At 40.3% G+C, this 21,631-nt stretch overlaps 1 protein-coding gene across 1 annotated transcript; it reads left to right on the forward strand.

Moving 5' to 3' along the window:
- The first annotated feature begins 4,608 nt into the window (after positions 1-4,608).
- LOC104407456 (polypeptide N-acetylgalactosaminyltransferase 9) lies at positions 4,609-19,017 on the forward strand. The gene is made up of 5 exons (XM_010016752.1): positions 4,609-4,788; positions 7,999-8,136; positions 10,351-10,446; positions 17,869-18,036; positions 18,754-19,017. The coding sequence occupies exons 1-5, from the start codon at positions 4,624-4,626 to the stop codon at positions 18,898-18,900; spliced, it is 714 nt and encodes a 237-aa protein (XP_010015054.1). The 5' UTR covers positions 4,609-4,623; the 3' UTR covers positions 18,901-19,017.
- The last annotated feature ends 2,614 nt before the right edge of the window (positions 19,018-21,631 follow it).

Raw genomic sequence — 21,631 nt, forward strand, 5'->3', positions numbered from 1 at the left:
ATTTAGGTCAGCAAAACTTCTGAAACATGTGGCAGTTCTTTTATGATAGGAAAATCTTTTACAGTCCTGCCGTAGGTGTGTGTGGGTAGGCTGGAAGACATCCGTCTTTGGTAGGCTTTGCTTGAAAATAGAAGAAAACCTGAGATTCCTGACTTTTAAGAATTCCCACGCTGGGATATCATAAACCAGGGATATCTGAGGTGCTTTGAGAACCCCTCCATCTTTTCTGTCACCTTCACACAGAAAAGAAAGTCTGAAGTCTGAAAGGTGACTTCTGTGAAGTGCAGCTCAGGTGGACTTCAAACCTGCTTTTATAAAACATCAGTCTAGTGCCAGCAGAAAGGTTTCATTCCAGGATGTGCTGAACGTCCACCTCTGGAGCAGTGCCAGGTAACACACTGCTGGGCCTACCAGCAACAGTACTTCCTCGTACAATTTCTTCTTGTTTGGCAAGAGTTAAAGCATAGCAATGTATTAACCCTTCTAAATTGTGTACCCGGCCTGCACTGGTGGCCACTGTTGGTGTAGGTCATGGTAGACAAGACACTGTCTCATCACGGTTTGCCTTTGATGCACAGAATATGATGACAATTGACTACTGTAAAGTGAATGGTGAACAGTTTTCTGTAGGACAGCCGTATTTCAGGTGCACAGGAAGAGCTAATAATTAGTGTCAGTAAATCACTGTAGAGCCAACCACAAACATTATAATTCAGTTTGTAATTTACCCCTGATGTGGGTACTTGTTCTTCTTAATACTTAATATGCCTGTTTATAGAAAAGTTGATTGAGATAATTAGCAGTGAAAATGCTCAGGTAACACAGCTTTGGTAACATTTATATTGCCATCAATTTTGTTTAGAGCAGCCTAAAGAGCAATACTGAAATTAGAAATTAACTACAATTAGCAAATAAATTGAGTGTCTCTTGGAATTACTTGATCGTGTCTTAAAACACTGCACAGTGTGATGCAAAAGCCAAGTGAGTCCCTGGGCTGTGGCAGCTGCATGGAGCTGAGGTGCACACAAAGCAGGAACCTCTTTTGGTTCAGTGCTGCTGATGCCCAGCCCAGGGCATATTTTGAGCCTGTGCATACCTTACCTTCAGTTGAGCCTGGGCTGCTGCACCACAACCCAGAGCACACTGTAAAGCCAGAACCAAAGTTTAGCACTGGGGATTTACCTCTCCGTGGGGATAAAGGTGGCTGAGCGAGGTTTTTCCTCCTTGTAGGGAGTGGCTCAGAGACACTGTTCCACTTGCACCTTCTCACTAAGTGAACCTCAAAACACACATTTAATGCTGGCAAACTGGCATGAGAGGAATAACTTGCATTGGAAATGTGTTGTTATCCCATAGACATTGGAAGTTGGTTTCCTCTGATTGTCTGAAACATGTCAATTTGGATGTGATTTTGTGCTCAATAGTTTGCTTCCCACAGTAAGACACTTCTAAGAATTCTGCTTGATAAATGCTATATAGATACGTGTAATTATTTTTTCTGGCATAATTTCATAGTTAGATGTGGAAAGAAATGGGTTGTTTAGTACTGTTCAAATGGGTCATTAAATACAGTTCTGAAGAAGAAATGAGGAGAATGAAGTAGTTTCAGGGGCAGCCACTGGCTCACCTCTCTTATCTGTTTCATGCAATACAATTTCCCTTGTTCTTTCATCCTTCATTGTATTTCAGAGCCTTCTTGTAGACAGAGGCAGACAGGCAATGGCTTTCTGAATCGGATGTGTCTTTCAATTCTGTGTCAGCGGGAGGAAGGTGCTGCTAAACCTCTCCATCCTCTTGATTCAGACACAAGTCTTTAGTACCATCTAAATCTTGCACTACTGCCCTTAACTACTGGGATCTTGTCTGGTTAGGGGTGCATGTGTTTGGTTGTACTAAGCTCTCCATTTTCATTTAAGTAATTGCTCTGGAAAGGGAGAGGACAAGAGCTTCACTCCATACTTAGCAGTGCTCCAAAAGAGTGTGTGGGGATACAGACACATCTATGCTCCACTGAACAGCAACTAATCCTGATGGAGTGAAACAGGAGACCTTGTCTGGCCTGAAAAGAAATGACCCACAGACAAGCAGGTGTAGCATTTAGCTCGGATATGGACAAATGGTGGTGGGAGGATGTATGCCTGGTGATACATCACTACCTCACTGCCTCCTCACCCTGTACACTGTACATCCAGCTGCCTCCTGGGAAACAGCCCCACTGGTTTCTGGTGACATACTCCACAAAAAACAAGTCATCTGGGGTAAATCAACATCTTCATGGAAGCAAATTTCCTTGAATATTTCTTGGCTGTTTTCTTCCTTCCCTCCCTCTCTTCAGCAGATTTTTGTCTCTTTAAAGAGCAAAATGGGGCTGAGGGGTAGGGGAATGAAGTGACTGGTTGTAAATGTGAGGCAGTCTAGAGACTGCAGATGGGGCAGTCACACTACCGTGCAGGTTTCCAATGCCTGCACCGGGATCCTGGTCACAGAGTGAGTGCTACCTGGCCTGAGGCTACTGTTGCCTTTTCCTGTTGTGTTGCCTTCAAAGCCAGGTGTCTGAGTTCCCTGTGGGTTTCATCTGGGGAGAATTTATCACTGACAAATAACTGTTTGTGTTGAATTTACAGATGAGCTAAACCATTTCCTTTAATGTTGCAGTTTAGTACCCTTTTCCTCTTCAGATTTGCATGAGCACTGGCATTTGAAGGAAATAAATCTGCCACTTAGATAAGGTATTTGCCATTGCTACCAAAATATATAAATGACAATTACAAGGTCATTAACCATAGCAAGAGAAAGAAAAATGTATGTGCACTAGATAGCTGACTTCCAGGATGAGTTGGGCAAGTAGCAGTATACTAAAATGTGCTGCTCATTTCCCCTTCTGACCATGAAAATCAATTAATTCCTTTCTTTTTTCATAGCACTTCCCCTTTGCACTGGGAACCTCAGCATATGTCAGGCCAAATTTATGAGCAGTGCGTTTTCCAGTGTATTTCATTTATCAAATGTAAATTCCAGTGGCCAGTGATTTACTACAGAACTGTTTGGAAAGCAGCAAATACATATTGCCTATCAGAGTATTTAGGGAAAAAAAAAGGGCAAACTGGAGCGAAAGATTTCATCTGCCACTTTCCAAGCAATTTATCTTTGTCCTGAGAAGGCAGCTTAGGTGAAGAACTGGCCCAGTGTTATTCCGGAGTGCATCTTGCCTAGAAATAAGCTCTTATGCTCTTCTATGACCTTGGCAAGCAATGGATTATTGTTTACATTTTACTATCTTTTGTTTATTTCAGCTACATTATAGCATGAGGTGCAGATCTGAGGGAACTGAAAGCATAAGCTTCACTCACTCTGCGTCACTCCCGTATCTCACTGATTCAAAGAGAAGTCCTCGTTGTTTCCCATCCCAGAGTTCAGACAGTAAATAACCAAGAGGACAAAGCTGCCCAGTATATCACAGTGGTGCCTGGGTGATACAGACTCCACTCAGTCCCTTTTTCCATCTTCATCAACTCGGGGGTACACAAATAAGTGGCCATTTATTGCTTCTGATGTGACCAGGCTGCAGGTAAAAGTACACAGAACAGTTGCACCAGAAGTTTCTCCTTCCCTCGCTGCTGGCAGGAAAGAGCTGAGGGGAGGTAGGAGCACTAGTGAGAACTGCATCTACTGTGCTCACATTCATTGCCAAGCGTGGCAGTAACCCCTTTTGCTAAATAAACGAGTTTCACTTAATGGCCAGATTTACCAAGGCACCTTGAGCTGAGACTTCAGTCTCTATTCTTGGGTAAAATTTCCATGGGACATCCTGTACTGGCCAGGTGAGTCAGTGCTTGATTCTTATTGATGAAGGTAGGACAAAGCACATCTGTGGCTGGAGAATTGCTGCACTGAAAATCAGTGAAGCCTGCAGGGGCTGGATTAGAAAAAGAAAAGAGTAATTGACTGACTCACAATCAAAGTCTAGGTTTCTATAATGAGAAAATAAGTGTGTTTCCATGCCTTTTTTCTGGTGGTATTGTGCATGTGGGTAATTTGTTTCCTTCTATTTCCCAAAGGTAGTGTTTAAAACCCCACATAATAGGCTGTGGTGTGGAACAGGTCATCTGAGATGCTGATGCACACTAAATGTGTATCAGATTTTTCTGACAGTCACATTTTTGTTTGGTTTTAATAGTTTGTGTCACAGTCACAAAGTATTAGAAGTTTGTTTGCTGATTTCTCCCACATAGCCAGATGATTGAACTGACTTTTGTTGAAGTTTCAGTAACAAGCACTAGCTAAATTAGTCCCTATGGTAGAGGTTGCCACCTTACAATTTGTCTTCTGTCTAATGGTTCCAAGGACAGTGACATTATGGGGAAGGACTTGGATATTTGTGGCATGTAAATTTACATACCTAACACAGCCAGATGTGCATGCACCTCAGACTCATCTATAGTCAATGTGCGCAGAGAGAGGTAAGTCGGATGATCATTCTGAATAGTTCAATGGTGCCCATCTCTGACCAGGGAATTCTTTACATACAGCCCCTGAAAAGAAACAGAAGAGAACGAGCAAAACCTCCCAACATGTAATTGTTTTCTCTTCCCCCTCTCCCAGGTCTGGCAGTGTGGAGGAAGCATGGAGGTGTTACCCTGTTCCCGCGTGGCACATATTGAACGCACAAAGAAACCCTACAACAACGACATTGATTACTATGCAAAGCGCAACGCCCTGCGGGCCGCTGAGGTCTGGATGGATGACTTCAAGTCCCATGTTTACATGGCGTGGAACATCCCCATGGCAGTAAGTACAGGTCACACTCTCTCCTAAACGGAGGCAGGAATGTGGATGGCTGTTCCTAGTTAGCTCTTTGAGGTGAAGAGTAATTACTACAGGTGTACCAAGTGAGCTAAGCTTAAGGGGAAGAGTACTTCTGTGCTCATGCGTGCTTAATATGAAGAGTTCTGCCATGTAAACTTGCTTCCTCGGTGTAAGTTTTGTTGTACACCCAGGAACAGTGACACAGATTTATAATTTAACTAGAGCAAAATGTTTCAGGTTTATACGCTTCCTCAGAAGAAGTCATTAATTTGGGATGCCATTAAACTTTGAGGTGTTCATATGCTACAGCGGTGAGGACTACGGAAATGTCTATAAATAAATATCATCATTCATTGTGAGGCTCAATAGACCTCAGAAGCATAAAAAACAAAGTATGCGATAAAAGAATCACACATTAAATAGTTTTACTGTCTACAGGCCACGAGTTGCAATGTGGACACGTTCTGTTTCTCACTGTGCATACGAATTGTAGATGGCATGTGGGGGCCTCTAGGAATCCATGTAATATAAATATTAGATAAACTGTAGGTTCAATGTAACACTTTATTCTGTAAGTATATCACGTGCTACATCTCCACTGAGCATAATTCTTGGAGAGGAGAGAGGGATGTTATATCCCAGTCAGGTGGAAGCTGACTGCTGCTGTATTCTTTAGTGGTATTTGCATCCTAATTATTCACGTGAAGGGGCACAGGGAGAGCAGCTGAGGGAAAGCATGCTCCAATCTGTAGGTAGCGATGGTTTAGTTAACCCTTGCATGAGGGGCTGGTCCAGAGCTGATTGAAGTACATGGAAACAGGAATGTTCCTACCAGAACAGGAAGGTAAGTCTGTGTGAATATTCAGCTATGACCTAGAATCCATCAAAATCACAGGAGTCTCATCAGAGACTTGTAAGATTTAGACTGTGTCCTAAATATCTACATACTAGATATGTACTTTGGTGTCTAGGTACAATTCTTGTTCATTCCTGTTGTGGTTTTGCAACTCTTATGCCTAAAGGAGCCATGTTTCATTCTTCTCCATGTGATGTCTGAATATGTTAGATGTTCGCATGTGTTCAAATTGCACTCGTTGTTCAGTATCAGACACTCTGTGCAAGTTCTCTATGAAGATGTGTTTTGGTGACTTCTTTCGGCATGAGAGGTAATTGCAGAGAATTATTTTGCCTTAACAAAAGGCAGTACTGCATAATTTCTTTCCCACACAAGAATTCCATAACAGCTGGAGGGAGACAAAGCAGCATCCATCTAAGTTTTTAGGGCTGTTTTGGCCCTGTCTGCATCCATTTGATTAAACAGTCAGTTTCAAACAGGAGATGAAAATTAAGAGACATGAAGTCAGCAGAAGTACTGAAGATTAAAATTTTCTTTGCATAAAATAAATTTATTTATTTAATATTTATTTAATAACCCCATTAGCTCTCAGGAAAAGGAAGTGAGTGTCAGTGTTCACAGAGTTATTCCACTGTAGCGTTCCACCTAGATGACCAAGAAGTGCTGTACTGTTATGAGCCACAAGAAAAACCTTTTGCAGGAGAACTAGAAACCCCACTGCCTGGTTAAAAAGACTATGTCCACACACTAAATGATGTGGACACCTCATTCTTGTGCCATCACACTGTAACCTGCATGTGGTGACTGCAGCTAGTAGAGAAGTAAGTGCTGCACTTTCATAGCTGCTGTGTAGAAATGCCAGCATAAACATGGCACTGTACTGCCTCATTTTAGAATAGGGCATAATGGAAGAAAGTAAAATACGTGTTTTCTCCCATACCAAATCCTATCCAAATTAAGTCTGTCTTAATTCACACCATCTTTTCCACAACTCGCTCCCTTCCAAGTTACTGAGGATCTGTGCATAATGTGTGTCTTGATTAGCAGATGATCTTTGGACACATCTGCAAGATCACATTCCTATAACCTTCAGCAGGGGGTCAGCATAGCTTTAGTTAACCGAATAGTTGGTTTGCCCCTGCTTATGATCTATTCCTTGACAATTTTATTGATAAAGGAATCTTATATTGAATGATTTATTGTGCTGAGTGCCTCCAAGAATTGCTCGCCTTCCACGTAGCCTGAAGTAGTACGTAAATTAACATTCATTTGAATGGATGCTGCATAGAGAGCTCATGACAAAATATGCATCAGCAAGCAGCAGTGAGCACAGCAAACTCTTTATGTGGCAAATAGAAAAACCTGTTCAGTATTACACTTGTATTCTCTCCTGAAAATGAAGCATCTGTTGGGGATTCTAATAAACCCTGAGCTAAGATTTGCTGCTGTCTTGTAACCCTGTACTAGACACAATTTATAAATGTACAGGAATCTTTCTGGAGGAAATGTACATGGCACTTCAGGCAGATCCACTCACAACTCCCCAGGATCAGTCCACTTAATTCATATGTATTAGAAAAGATTTTTAGATGAGGTAACTCTGGCTGTCTTAGTGTTGAACTGTGATGATTTATAATGGTTTAAATCAACAGACGCTACCTCAGGACCTGGTATTTCTTTAATGGCTGGGGTTGATCGTATTGATTTGACTCTTCCAGCCTGTGTTTTTCATGGGATTTGAACTCAAACAAGAATTAAATTCTGAAGCAGAATTATAAAGAAGGTTTTGTGTTTAACTGCGGTTTATGGCTCAGGTCTGCAAATGAGCTCCATTTCCAGTAAAACTGAATGCTGGTCTATGTAAATGTTTAATGGAGCTTAATGACTTTTTGAGCAGCTCTGCTTTGAAGTTTTAACAGGTCTGTTCTGATCTCATTTACATTAGTGAATACCCAAGGCTGTTACTAGAGTAAACCATGATCACGCTGCCATATCTTAGATCAGAATTACTGCCTAAATTCCTAACGAATCTGAAAACAAAGGAGTTCAAGTTTGATTGCAAACATTTAGAATTGCTGTAAGTGACAGCATTCTTATTGTATTCTTATTATTTTGATTTATGTTTGGTTTTTACTTGTTCGTTATCCTTCTTCTTCCACTGACTTTCATTAATATTTATTGTCTGCTCTCAACAGCAGCTGTTTGATAAGCTGCTACTTAGGAAAGAGAAGGAAATACAGCTTGGTATACAAAATGAACTCCAATTTGGTTTCAGTAAAGAACACAACTGTAAAGTCAATGCAGTGAGATTTCTTTATTCTTTTTCTGCTTTGTAGAATCCTGGAGTTGACTTTGGAGACGTTTCTGAAAGAATAGCTCTACGACAGCGACTGCAGTGCCGGAGTTTTAAGTGGTACTTAGAGAACGTCTATCCTGAAATGAGGGTTTATAATAATACAATCACTTATGGAGAGGTACTGTATGTCTTTGAAAATACATCACGGCTGCATTAGAGCAGTCTTTTCATCTTGATGGTGGCTATCAGGATGTACTGAGCAATTTCAAGTCAGCACAGTAGTAGCAAAAGAAATGCCCTTCCCTGCGTTTAATCACCACTAAGAAGCGTGGCTTTGAGAAGCTCTGTCCCTCTTGCTGGGGTATGATTGTGTAATGATGATGCACAACCTCCTTGGTTTTCACTTTAGAACAGAGCAGCTCTGATAACATAAATTTGGGGTAATTGTTTCCCAAATAGGATGCCACAGACATCCTCAAGAAAACATCAGCAGTCAAGACAGCTGTAATAATTACAGTTAACGAGAACAGCTGAGTTTGCTCAATTGTTCTTAAGTAAAGAACCACCTTTTTTTGGGTTTTGCCAAACTACCTGAAGGATTACATTCACTTTATTAATCATTTTTGCATTCCTCATTGTTCAGGATAGAAAGCAACATACCCTTACTCAGATTATGAGGTGAGGCAGGTCTTTATCTCATCATGAAAAAGTCAGAGGAAAAAACAATTTTGCTGCTTTGTGATCAGATTCTGTATTTACATTGTCACTTGGGTACTAGTGTTGAGTAAGACCCTGGAACACCTACTCAGAGACAAATGAGTGGATGGGTTACTTAACCTTACTGAAATGCTGGATCTAAACATGTTAGAAATGTGTAGACGTTTCAGTTCAACTCAGCTGTCTGGAACATTTCTTCCTCTGCTGTGAACCAATCAGAGCTCCCACATATGTTTGACCCCAGTCTGTAGCGAAGTCAGACATGCCTTCTGTAACTCCTCGAATCTGCCATGTGCCTGTGATGTAAGGACTGCTGTCACGACTGTGAACTGGGCTGAAGTTCTAGGAGCTTCTTGCGATTCTGTTTTAATTGTCTACTTGAACTACAATTAAATCCAAAGGCAATATATTTTTACCCAAGACAACTAAATGGACATTCTTCCCTTCTGTTCCATTTGATCGACTTCATGTAAGTCAGGCACTTCAGCTATTGATATTAAGTGTAAGTTTTATTGCATAATATCACTTTGTATCCTAATATAAGTATCCCTGACAGTAAGAGGAAAGACATTTAGTAAATTCAACAAGAGCTATTAGTAACTGTCAGCTCTGAGAAGGCTGTTAACTGTGAGGAACATTGGCAGTTCTGCCAATGTTGTGTCACTTACACCAGACGGTTAGCAAGCTGGGCTCTAAAAAGAAGTTTGTTTCTGTTGAGTGGTCGCATAGAAGGTTTTTGAGTCAAACAGGAAGTTTAGTGATGCAAGCATCTAATTCATTAAAACTTATAATAAAATAGAACACACAAGCTATTTAACTGGTAAAAACTGGCGTAGTTCCCTCTCAGTCTTAACATGCTTGCAATGAAAAAACTAGAGGCTTCATCCTAAATGACATCAAGTTTTATTAAGTAATTTCTCTTCTGCTTATTTTCTTGGAGGAAAATATGTCTGGATTTTAGTGACTTTAAAGAAAAATGTATTGAGTAGATGTGAAACAAATTGAAACAGTAGTAAAAATATATTCTCTAGTGACTCAATTCACATTTTTTAAAGCCGTGCCATAAAGCTGTCTTCATCTTCTTAAGCCTTTATAGTACCTGAGTCGTAAAATAAACCTTCTCACATTTAACTGTTGAACCCCCTTATCCAACCAGATCCCCTGTTACGCTCCTATACTATAATATCAAGAATTACTTACTGATTTTTCCAACATGTCACGCAGCAGCTATTTCTATATTATGGGGCCAGCCAAATACTTCACAGTCTAAACTAAAAGTCAGCTGTTGACTGTTTCAAAGTATCTAAATAACTTCTTGTTTAAGAAGTTCTTGCTGTATCCTTTCACAGCGATGTGCTTTATGTCACTCCCATACAAAGCCATATCCTTTATTCTCAGTTCCACTAGAATGTTTTCACGTGGGGTTTTTTGTTTCTATATGAGCAAGAGGGGCAAACAAAATGGTGCTACAGCAGGTTGTCCAAATTGTGTCTTTTCCTGGTGTGAAGTCGCTACTGGCATCCTGTCATACCTGGAGAATCACCATGTGTTTCTCAGACAAAAACGGTTCTACGTTGTTTCAGTAGCTGTAGTGCAGCTCAGATTTAGCTGTACTGGACTTGCATCATACGAGCTAGTTTCTACTGCAGTTGTTTTCTTTCTGATCTGGTTACAGGTTCGTAACAGCAAAGCTAGTGGCTACTGTTTAGACCAGGGAGCTGAAGAGGATGACAAAGCAATCCTTTACCCATGCCATGGAATGTCTTCTCAGGTAAATGGTTAAAATCCTATCATTAATAAGAAACCTTTAACTTAAAAGAATTTTCACAAGAAACAAGAAGTAATTTGGTTTCTTTGATTTGAGGTTGGCAGTATATTCCTGAGATGCAAAGGAAAATATCTGGCTTTACTCCAGTCTTTCGGGGTGCCCTTTCTAAGGCTGTTCAGCATCTGTATCTATATATTGAAGGTGCTAGTCAGAAAAACAGAAGAATCGTGATAGTTTGTTTTAGTAACAGAGAGATCCACCACAGATCAATGAATTTAGACAGCTTGTGTGAGTGAGCAGCTCTTCTCGTTATGACTTGACTTGTTCTAGGAATAGTACCTCTTTAAATTAACTGTTCGTTGGTCCAATAGGCTCCTATGCAGAAATGATTTAGCAAGCTGCTGATGTGATTCCCCAAGTAGGCAAAAAGTTAAGCACGTATTTAACGTCAACTTCAAAGGGAATTAGGAACATCTTTTAAGGTAATGCTTTTCTAGAATAGAATTCTTTTTCACTGGTCCCTGTGTGTATTACTATTTTCTCAGAGATGCCTGAAGATTCTAAAATGGCATTTCTTCTTTCCACACTCACAGTGATGTTACTTGTTTTTTAAATACAAGTTGGGTATTATTTAAATCCGGGACTTGAGCTTCCTCTGAAATGTAATTCTAGTTTCTTTTGAAGTACCATCTGAATCAAAACTACGTTAATGAACATTCTCATGTGTAAATAAACTCTGACCTTATCACAGACTTAACAATTATCTAGAGTTCAGTCATACATATATTGATTTGATTCCTGGCTCATCCGTCACCGTGGAGGCATAACAAGAGTTGCAAAATATAAATATTGCCTATAGTGCTTAATTGCAAGCTGGTGAGGAGTCACACCTGATTAGAGCGAAAGGCCAGTAATTCATGCTGACAAAATGTCCACCCTTGGCAGGATCATTACAGAACATTTGACTGACACTTTCCTAGCAGAAGGAATAGCCCTTGAGTAAGGTAACAAAATAGTGTTGCTTAATTAGATGTAAATGAGCCTCTCAAGAAGACTCTAGTTAGAGATGTCAAGGCACTCAGAGTTCAGTCTCTTGCTCTGTGCTAATTCTGACCAGAAAGCTGCAAATTCAAGTCCTACCAGAAAGTCCCTTTGCAACATCTAATCTCCCATCATCATGCTAGCATTGGGAACAATAATGAAATAAACAGTTCTGACTGCAATTTATTTTATTAAGTCCTTGACCTACTTGCTTGCCTCCACAACTCCTGTTTTATACCATGTGCTTTGACTTCCAGAAGAAGAAAATAGATGAGGGTGTAAGTTACTGTGAATTTATTTGAAAAGAAGTACAACGTGCCTAGCTTCTCCTAACTTAACTCTTGTAAATCTGGGGACATAAAGCAGTTCACCTCTCAGCATCCAGATCTGACCTATTTTTTCCATTAAGGAACATGTCATTTTCCTTTTAGTAAGATGTAAATCTGTTGCCTAGTAAAGGATGCCTTTAGAATTGTGGGCCCTAGACTAAACACTGGGCAGTTTTTCTCAGATGCAAATAACAATACACAAATGATTTATTGCCCTAGAAGATGAAGTTAGGTAGTGAACATGTTCAGTCTCTTCTGTGTCCCTTCTGCTATGGGTCTTCAGTATCCTGTCTAAGTAAATGTTGTGAAGAAGCCTGAAAAGCTGTTTTCAGACTTCACTTTAGAGCCACAAGCTAGAGCTTTTTTGTTACTTGCAATGTATAAATACATAAGAAGAGGAAGTCACTCTTCCCAAACCCTTAAAATCCAAAGTATGCCATGTGTGCGAGAATTATGAAAGTATGGGAGAGGCAGAAAGTTAATCTACCAAATCACCCTGCAGCACTTTCCATTTCCCTTTTAAAAAAGGAGGAAAAAAAGTTATCCCTCAGATACTAAGCAGAAGGCAGAGGTGATGTTTTGTCAAAGTTGAGTATTTCACAGACAAGCATGGGTTGGAGTCACTCAGAGGCAGCCAAGTTAATTAATGATTACATAGCTGGAAAACTTCTATCATCTCACACCACAATTAATTCAGTATGAGAACCACAGCTGCACAAACCCTCATCAAGGATATTCAAGCACATAGCATGAAAGGTGTTGACAGCAAGCGTTTTAATATATTAAATAAACATTTTTAAAGCCCCTCTTCTCATCAGCCTGGGTGAGCACAGTTGTCTGTTATGTTTAGCTTTCAGTTTCTGACATTTTTCATCTCAAGCACAGGGCATGAAATACCCTGAGTTGAGATTTGGGTTAGTTGTACATGCCTGCTGAATACATACGAATATAAGCGTGGGACTTGTTTTCACCAGGTAGGCTATCACTGGTGCTTAATGCGTCCTACCGGTGTGAAAGCCTCTCATTTTTCAGCTGCTGCCTTGCTTGTCTATCATACTCTTCAATTCTGACAAGCAATTTTAGTGATTTTAATATACACATCGTTCTACTGAAGAAGAAAGCTGAGTTAGGAGTAAGATTACTGTTCATCTGTGATAAAATGTTCTTTTCTTCTACTTGCCCTTCTTCTACTTCTTGCCCTTCTATTTCCTTTGCATATTGCACACCCCTGAATGGTGGTGTCCTGCATTGCCAGTGAAAAATAAAGCCACTCCACTGTTATTGCTCAATGAACAAAATGCTTTTCCCTATGTATTCTCAAGATCCTATTTTACCATGACAAATCACATCTTTTCAGTGACATCAGCTTTTAAATTTCTTTATTCAAACAGGGACAAGCTCTTTTATGGATGCTCTGGAATGCATTTAGCCTGAGTTTACATCAATTTAGCTTGATGAATTTGACTTGAGCTAAGTCAGGGTAACCTAACAGCTAAGAATATCCAGACATCAGTCTAAGTTGATTGAAAAACTCAGTTTGCAGAAAAATAGTGTCCTTTCTATATTTGTTCATTGGATCTGAAGTTTGAGTCTGATCCCTTTCAGGAGAAATTGTTTGCAAATACTGATAGGAGAAACAGTCTAGGGCTGGAGAGAATTCAGAAACAAGGGAATATATTGGGGATCTTGAACTGTCTTGCCTCTGCATGTGGCCTCTCTTGTACAATCACCTGTAAAGCCCATGGTTCCATAGCACTACATAATACCCTTTTGTTGTAAAAGAAATTTTAAAAAGGGAGGAACAGATACAACCCCCAAAAAAGTGGAATGTGCTGTTCTGGAAGCTTCTTAGCATGGTTATAGGACGTGCAGGTTTTGAACCATCTGAGAACACTTACACAGCCTCAGTGGAAATACTCAGTGTCTCGGAGTCAGTCTCGAGTGCTGTGATGTGGAGCTGATTATATGGTATGTGAAAGAAGAGGAGAACTTAATAAAATAGCATCCTGGAATAAAAGGGCCCTGGTGAACAGCCTCCTTCTCCACCCTCCTCTCTTCCCTTTCATACTGAGAGAAAGACCAGGCACTGCAGCAGTGACAGCAGAACTCCCTCCGCATTGAGATCAAGAAAAAAGAAGGAGCTCTCAACATGCGGATTCCTGGAGCTCACAGCTACGCAAACAGATGGGAGGAAGAGGAGATGAAAGGCTTTACTTAAACTGTTGCTTGAGGCCAGATATTTAACATTTTGCTTGGTAGAGCTACGGCTTTCCAGCATGGCATGCTGGGGAGCAAGTCTGATTGCTTAGAGTGGGGTGGATGAAAAGGAAGTTTCTTCACTTGCAGGAAGCAGTGGGTGAGGCTCACTAACAGACCTCAAAGTTTGGTAACTTGTGATGTTTGTCTTGTGGTGACGAGTATTCTGGAGACTTAAGGTATTTCGGATGCCTGTGTAGCTCGCTGTTTCAGACTGTGTGTCAGCTTACAGCTTACCTTAACCTGCAGGGCCAAACACTCAATAAAGCTTTCCTTTTGCTTGGAGAACAAGAGTGTGAGAGAACGGTTAAATTTAGTGCGGGAAGCTACCAGACCCATCCCTGTAACTGTTTCCTACTATTGCCTGCTGTTAGTTTGTGCTTTTTTTCACTTGACTGGAAATTAGCGGAATGGATTTTGTGAAGTCAAACCCTTCAGTTAAAAGTCAGCATTTACTTATCACATTGCTGCTCCTGGAGGATCACCTGCCACAGGCAGCACCGTGCGCTATTTCTGAACCAGATATGGTGGCTTTGATAAACAACCTTTGACATCTTTTACATTCTGCTCAGATTTCTGAATGTTGAAGGGAGAACTATCTTATGTTATCATGGGTACAGCAGATTGTATCAGGATTAGATCTTGGAGTATTTAATAGAGCACTTAGCTTCAGTGTCTTTTATGTGGATCCTTCAGCTCTTCTCAGATAAAAGAGAAAATCTGAGCGAAGGTCCGTCCTCATGTGATGTTTAAAACTGTGTTTCAGTTCTGCAGCTTGCAATGGGAGTATGTGGACACCTGAGGCTCTCAGCCCATTGAGGCTTGCAGACTGTTTTTTTCTTTGTGAAAGGGATTGAATATTCCTTAATAAAGGGGACTGTGTCATTTGATTTTGGCTGGCTGGCACTGGGAATGGATTTGGCTTCATGTATCGTGCCTACAGTTCTAAAGCAAATTCAGGTTCTTTCTTGGGATGGTGCTGGCACTTAACATCAAATTTGAACGCCGCAGGTGTAATTTTCACTATTTCATGGACTTTGTGTCCCAGTTCTTAAGGGAGATGTTATTGTATAGTAGCTTCTTGAACCTTAATTTCTGGTCTGATTTTGCAGAAGCAGGCACTAAAGCTTTACAATATAATATGGTGTGAACTAATTGTTTGTGGGTTGTTTTTTATAATTTTATTTTATTTTAGGATAAGCCTAGATTTTCATGACTGTTGGAACTCTTGACAGAAAGTACAGATTCAGGAAAATTAAGCCCATAATATTCCATTCATCTCATCATGTACAGACAGCAGCTTCCTGCACTGTCACACAAATGTCACTTCCAATATTGAAGATAGTTTGTAGTAGGGTTGGTGTATCTTCCACTGCTGAGGCCTAAGCAAAGATGGCACTTTCTGCTTCGACAGGCTTCTGTATAACAATGCCTTTCTCAAGCACATGGCTACTGTGATGCACAGCACATGCAATTCTGGCTACTGAGATTCTAAAGACAAAGAATATTTTAGACCATTTTAGTATCAGTACAGAAAATGCTGCTCATCTTAAACCATGGGGAAATCTGATCCTATACTGTGGAGCAGGCAGCCCATTATAAACAGTGGTGCTGATTATCTGGAGAAGGCAAAGCAAACCAGGTCGCTAGAAGGTATTTTGGGACCTGGACAGATATAATAAAGACTGCAAGGTGAACGCATGTCCCAGTCAGTGGAAGTTTCAGCCATGCAGTTCATGTGAACTGTGCTGAGTACTCATTAGATATGAGAAGTGTGAAATACACAGACTAGTTTTACTTTTAAAAAAAAGGTTTATGGTGAGGTTTGGGCTGATTTTTTTCCCTCCTTTATAGGGAATAAAGGAAGTTAATTTGTTCAAGCTGGCAGTCCATTCATATTTTGATTCACTTTGTTTGCTTGAGCTTTTTCTACTTATGTCCCCTGTACCCTTATGAAAGTAAAAAAGTGTGTCGATTTAGTGTGTGCAGACAGTGCCTCAACAATGATACTGCTCACGCCAAGGAGCATCCTCATGTGGTTATCCCTCTGTTTTCTCTTACGTAGGCTCCGTTCCAACCCTTCACTTCACGTGATTGCTCTGAACAGACATGGCAGGTGGGAAAATGAACACATACTTTGTCAGAGGGCATCTGGTCGGGGAGCAAGCAGACCATGCTCTTTTTATCACCAGCAAGATATGATTATTCCCAGCATGATTCTTCTGAGGTTAATAAGGATGGCAGTAGAAAGCTAGACTCCAGTCTGAGGGGGTTTGATTGACTCTTAATGGTATCTCATGCACTGGTCAGCCACATCTAATAAATGGCAGGCACTTCTGACCTTCCTTCCCTTTTTTGTAAAGTAATTTCAGCCACATAACAGCAGTAAGACAGACAGGCAGTGAACTTCCTGAGTGATAACTGCATTTCTTTGGTGGCTCAGCTCTTTACCCTGCAGCATCCAGCCCCACAGCATACAAGCCACGCAGCTGACTCTATTTTGCAGTCTTGGCACCTTAGTGCTGCACTTGACTACTAGGTTGAGGAGGGCAAAATATTATGCTGGTATAATGACGCTGGATTTAAACAGAAAAGAACTGAGAAGTAGGTGCATCTGATTTGGCATACTGGCCTGCTGCCAAATTAACATGGTGCATTTTCACTTTAATGTGCTTTGGCATCTACTTCAGTAGGCTCTCCCTCAGCTATGTAGGAAGTAACAGTAATTAAGGGGATTGCTTATAATTTTTGCAACTTGTAAATGAGGACTCCATTGCTACCATAGTTATCTCAGTGCAATGTGACACACAGCGAAGCTTTCCCCTCTAAATGAGCATCCTAAAAGCACCCGTACAGCTTTGAGGCTTTATTAGAATACAGATTGAAACAAACTGCAGATCTGGAAGTGGGAGATTTCTTTTTGCTCTCACACAGAGATTATAAGAGATCAATTTTTTTGTGTCACCTTCCACATATGGATTTCTGTGTTCCTTGAGGGCCATTTTACTGTGAAGGACTTGAGGCAACTAAAATCGTCACTTAAAACTGAAGAAAGGTTAAAAAAAACACAGACTCCTGTAAAAATTAACATGACTGACTGTGCCTGGTTAAGTTTATTAAAGAAACCCCTCTAAAATAAATGACCCTCACCTGAAGCCTCTAATTACAGCCAGCAGCATTTACCACCTCACTAAACTGCACAACATTTAAGCCTCACACAAAACTGAAATACCGGAGTGTGATTCTTTATGATGTAGGCCTGAAGCATATGTTAGCAAATTTGCTGCTGTTTCTCTCCTGATTTCTTTTTTCCTCTCATATTTTTGGATCCTGGATGCATGGTTGGATTTTTTTAGTTACAAAAACTAATTAGACTTGTTGCCATCAATAGCTTCTAACAGAGCTCTTAAGAACAAAGTGCATGACGAAAGTGACATTGAATCTTTTTAAACCAACTCCTGCTGAGTGGGTATGATTTACATACTGATTACTTCACCTTCTTGAGTGCCCTTTTGCAGTGAAACAGGGGGTAGGGAACAGTGGGGAGCAGAGGTGTGAAACAAGGCAATATTGTGCCCTACAAGAGACCTGTCTTGGTAAAACAGGTTTCCCAAGCTTTGCCCCTGAACACCATGCACCAGACCAGGAAGGTCCCAACACGCAGCAGGACAAAGGACTCTTCATCAGCACTTGGGGCAAAAGCTGGCAAAGTAGTCAGCTGCTGGTTGACTTTGTGTCCCTTCACTGGGGTCCTCAGGGCTGCAGTTAAAGCCTTCCCTCCCTTTCCTTTCTTCCCTAGCTTGTCCGCTACAGCTCCGATGGTGTCCTGCAGCTGGGACCGCTGGGCTCCACGGCCTTCCTGCCCGATTCCAAATGCCTTGTTGATGATGGGAAGGGCAGGACACCGACCCTGAAGAAGTGTGAAGATGTCCTGAGGCCAGCACAGAGGTTCTGGGATTTCACACAGGTATGGAAGAGTTCAGGGATAGGTTGCAGAGATAAGTTGGAGAGGAATGCAGTGTTGGAAGATATTTAATGGAAAATAAGGGGGCCTTTAGAGGACTGTTGTAGGAACTCCCGCTTATGCCTTCTAGAAATAGTCAGATATGTTTTCTATAGTTCATGTGCTATCCAGGAATTTTCTTGTATTATTACTAGGAATTTTGAGGAATACTTTCCAGGAATGTTTAGTTATCCTTTCTTGGAATATTCTCGATTTCTGTAGTGATTGTAAAGAAAATACTTGTAAAATTTTTCGTGTCTAGGAATTTTTGTTTCTAGAACTTTTATAGAATTTTTCTAACCTCTTTCTAGGAATTTTTAGACCAAAGCTTTAAAATAATTTTCAGGACTTTCAAAGGTATTCTTACGGTTTCTGGGATCTCCTGTATTTTGGGGTCTGTAGGGATTCTTTAGTGCTTTTTAGAGATTTCCTAGTGCTTTCTGGGGAATTTTCTAGCAATTCCTAAATCTAGGATTATCAAGGAGTTGTTTTGGCAGTTTCTATGGATTATCTAACTTGTCCTAGGAATCTCCAGTACTTTCTAGGGACTTTTATCACTTGGCATATGCAGAACTTTCCAGGCATCTTACAGTGTTTTCTAGGGATTTACAGATGTAGCACTATTTTTCTTCTAGTCTTTTCACCTTTTCTAATCCTTCTTTTCTTTTTCTTTTTTCTCAGAATGGTCCAATCATCAGCAGAGATACTGGCCGTTGCCTAGAAGTGGAAGTGTCAAAGGATGCAAATTTTGGGCTCAGATTAGTTGTACAAAGGTGCTCGGGGCAGAAATGGATGATTAGAAACTGGATAAAACATGGCCGACACTGACTGCCGAGGCTCAGAAGCTGCCTCTCCTGCTGTTGTCCATTGCTCAGTGTGCCATATTTTGCAAGGAGGCATTTGTCTTAAAATAAGTTAGTCTGAACTGGACTTGACTTGACTCTCAAGTCCTCCAAAGTCCTTTCCTTTTCAAAGGGAAAAAAAAAGAAGAAAAAGAAAAGCAGACACATACATGCCCTGTTTGACTCTCCCTTGTTCCGGTAGATGACCTGGGAAGCTTAACAAGAGTTTTCTGTTGATTTGGAAGTCTTGTGAAGATCAGAACACAGCAGAAAAGAGCTAAGCTCTCCTAGAGAAATTGGCAGACAGATGTTTCTGCGATGAGTTGAAAAGAGAGATCCCAATACTGCCTCATAAAGAGAGTTCTCTGATGGGTAGCTTTTTAGCTTTAAGTTATTGACTGGTGCACAACTCCTATGGTGAATAATCATGTGCCTTTTTTATTGTACTTCGTATAAAAGGGGACTGGTCAAATCCTACCTTTTCAGCATGTCTGGTTCATTGTACTAAACAAGATGATCTGTAAATAACACTGGAAATACAATATATGATAAATTTCAAGGTTGATTGTTTAGGAGTCTCTGTTTCTAGAAAGAGACTGTTCTGCAAATGTTTACAGGTGGTTCTCAACCTTCAAGCTGCTAAAAAGCAGCATTTTAGAGACCTCTTCTATTTAGACACAGGTAAATGTTGAATAGGTAAAATAGCCACATGCTCCATGATATTGCCACATTTTACATTTCTTGGCTGTAAAGGCATCACAATATAGTCCTTGCATATTTAACTCTTCTGAGGTGGTAAATGTCCTAATAGAGAGATGAGTTTCTAGAAGCCTCAGTTTGCTCCACAAGCCCTGAGTTTGTAAGTGCAAGGTTCCTACCTGCAGTGCTGTGCATGCAGGTGCACTGTTGTGTTGTTCCAGAAACTGCCTGGAAGCTGGATACTCGTGACTTCTGGAAAGAAGTTGACAGACTTAGGTGCCATCTGTGGAATGTAACAACTTGAATCCTCTGTTTCATTACCCATCCTGTGAAAATGTCAAATGTGAGCAAATACGCTTTGTGAGCACTGTCTGATTTTCTGAACAAACCAACGAAGTCTTTTTGGTATTTGAAGAACAAATAAAAACCTAGTGATAAGAGGACAAATTAGAGCAAGAACTAGGCAGCATATATACATACTGTTACTCTGAAATATAAATATTTTAGTGTAGTTGACCCATTGACAGCATCTTTGTGAACCTGAACTTAATGAGGTATCCAGTGGTTCACGCAGTATCTGTGCACAGATAGCCAGAGCCTGACCCAGACAAGGCCTTACCTAGAAGACTGTCAAAGTTGATGACCATTGTCAATGTCAGCAGGCTTTGGATACAGGTCCATGGCAGACAGCTTTTCATTTAGAGAAGATTCAGTCATACTGAAGGAGAGATAGAAATGGTATCTGTTAACTTCACTGTTTAATATTTTATAGTGATTTTTTAAAGAAGTTTTGTTTTACTGAGCCAGGGAAACGGGTAATTGCAGACACTGTGGTACTGTGAATCTTGGTGATCTGTTTCTTGAACAGTTTTTGCCATTTCTATTTCAAGGCATGCTGAACAAACTAGAATGGAAACAAAGTTAATTTTTCAAGGTCATGATATATAATAAAATACTTACTTTTAACATGCAGAATCCATCAGTTCTTGTCAACTCTGGGTTGGTATCTAGAGAGCATATACCTATATTTTGCCCCAACTTTATTTTTGAAATGGAGTGTGCAAGATGTAATACAAAGCCAATTCTCCTGGAGTTTATTTGTGGCTCACTGCTAATCTTTAAATAGTCACATGATCAGGTTATGCATGAATATATACAAAAGAATACATCTGGGTGAGAGTGCAAGATATAATACAAAGCCAATTCTCCTGGAGTTTATTGTGGCTCATTGCTAATCTTTAAATAGTCACATGATCAGGTTATGCATGAATATATACAAAAGAATACATCTGGGTGAGATTCTAAACACAAAAATGCTTTAAAATTCTGTGTTTATGGTTAGTTGAACACAACCTACTGAATGGTGTAGTAAGACCTGCAGGGAGAGGTAGCATCTTTAATAAATCAAGCAATATAGTAAAAAATCATGGACAAGCTCAGTATTCAAGCCTTCCTGTCGATCTTCAACAGGTAGGAAGCTTCAGGCTAAATACAGATTGGGAACAGTTGCTCTGTATTTAACCTCCCATTAGACAATTTAAAAGGATAGGTACCATCACTGGATCAGGCGTTGAACACTTTGCAGAGTTCTATTTCTAAGCGACTTTTCATCTTTTCTCCAGATACAGTTTCTCCCTTTTAAATTGTATGAAAGCTGTATTCTGCTTTTGTTTAGTCTGATGGAGTTTTATGCCTTGAAATATTTGGCTGAGGGAGATGAGGAGGCAAAAGAAAGGAAAGACCAGTTTGGATAAACCAGTTGAGCTTTTTGGGGAGTAACATCACAGTTCATTCACAGCATATGTAGTCTTTCCAATGAGAAAATGGTAACTATTTTATATGAAGATGGCTGGAAGCTGAAAGTAATTATGTATCAGTGTGACTACTAAATGCCTAACTATTAGGGTATAAACTTACTGTATGAACAGAAGCAAATATGCCACATGCTTTTCCCCTTTTTATCTTTGTTGTCTTGAATTGCTAATCTACATTTGATCCTCAGTTAGCAGTGGGGCACC

The sequence above is a fragment of the Nestor notabilis genome, unplaced genomic scaffold (genome assembly GCF_000696875.1).
Source record: "Nestor notabilis isolate BGI_N333 unplaced genomic scaffold, ASM69687v1 scaffold5546, whole genome shotgun sequence".
Taxonomy (NCBI): Eukaryota; Metazoa; Chordata; class Aves; order Psittaciformes; family Psittacidae; genus Nestor; species Nestor notabilis.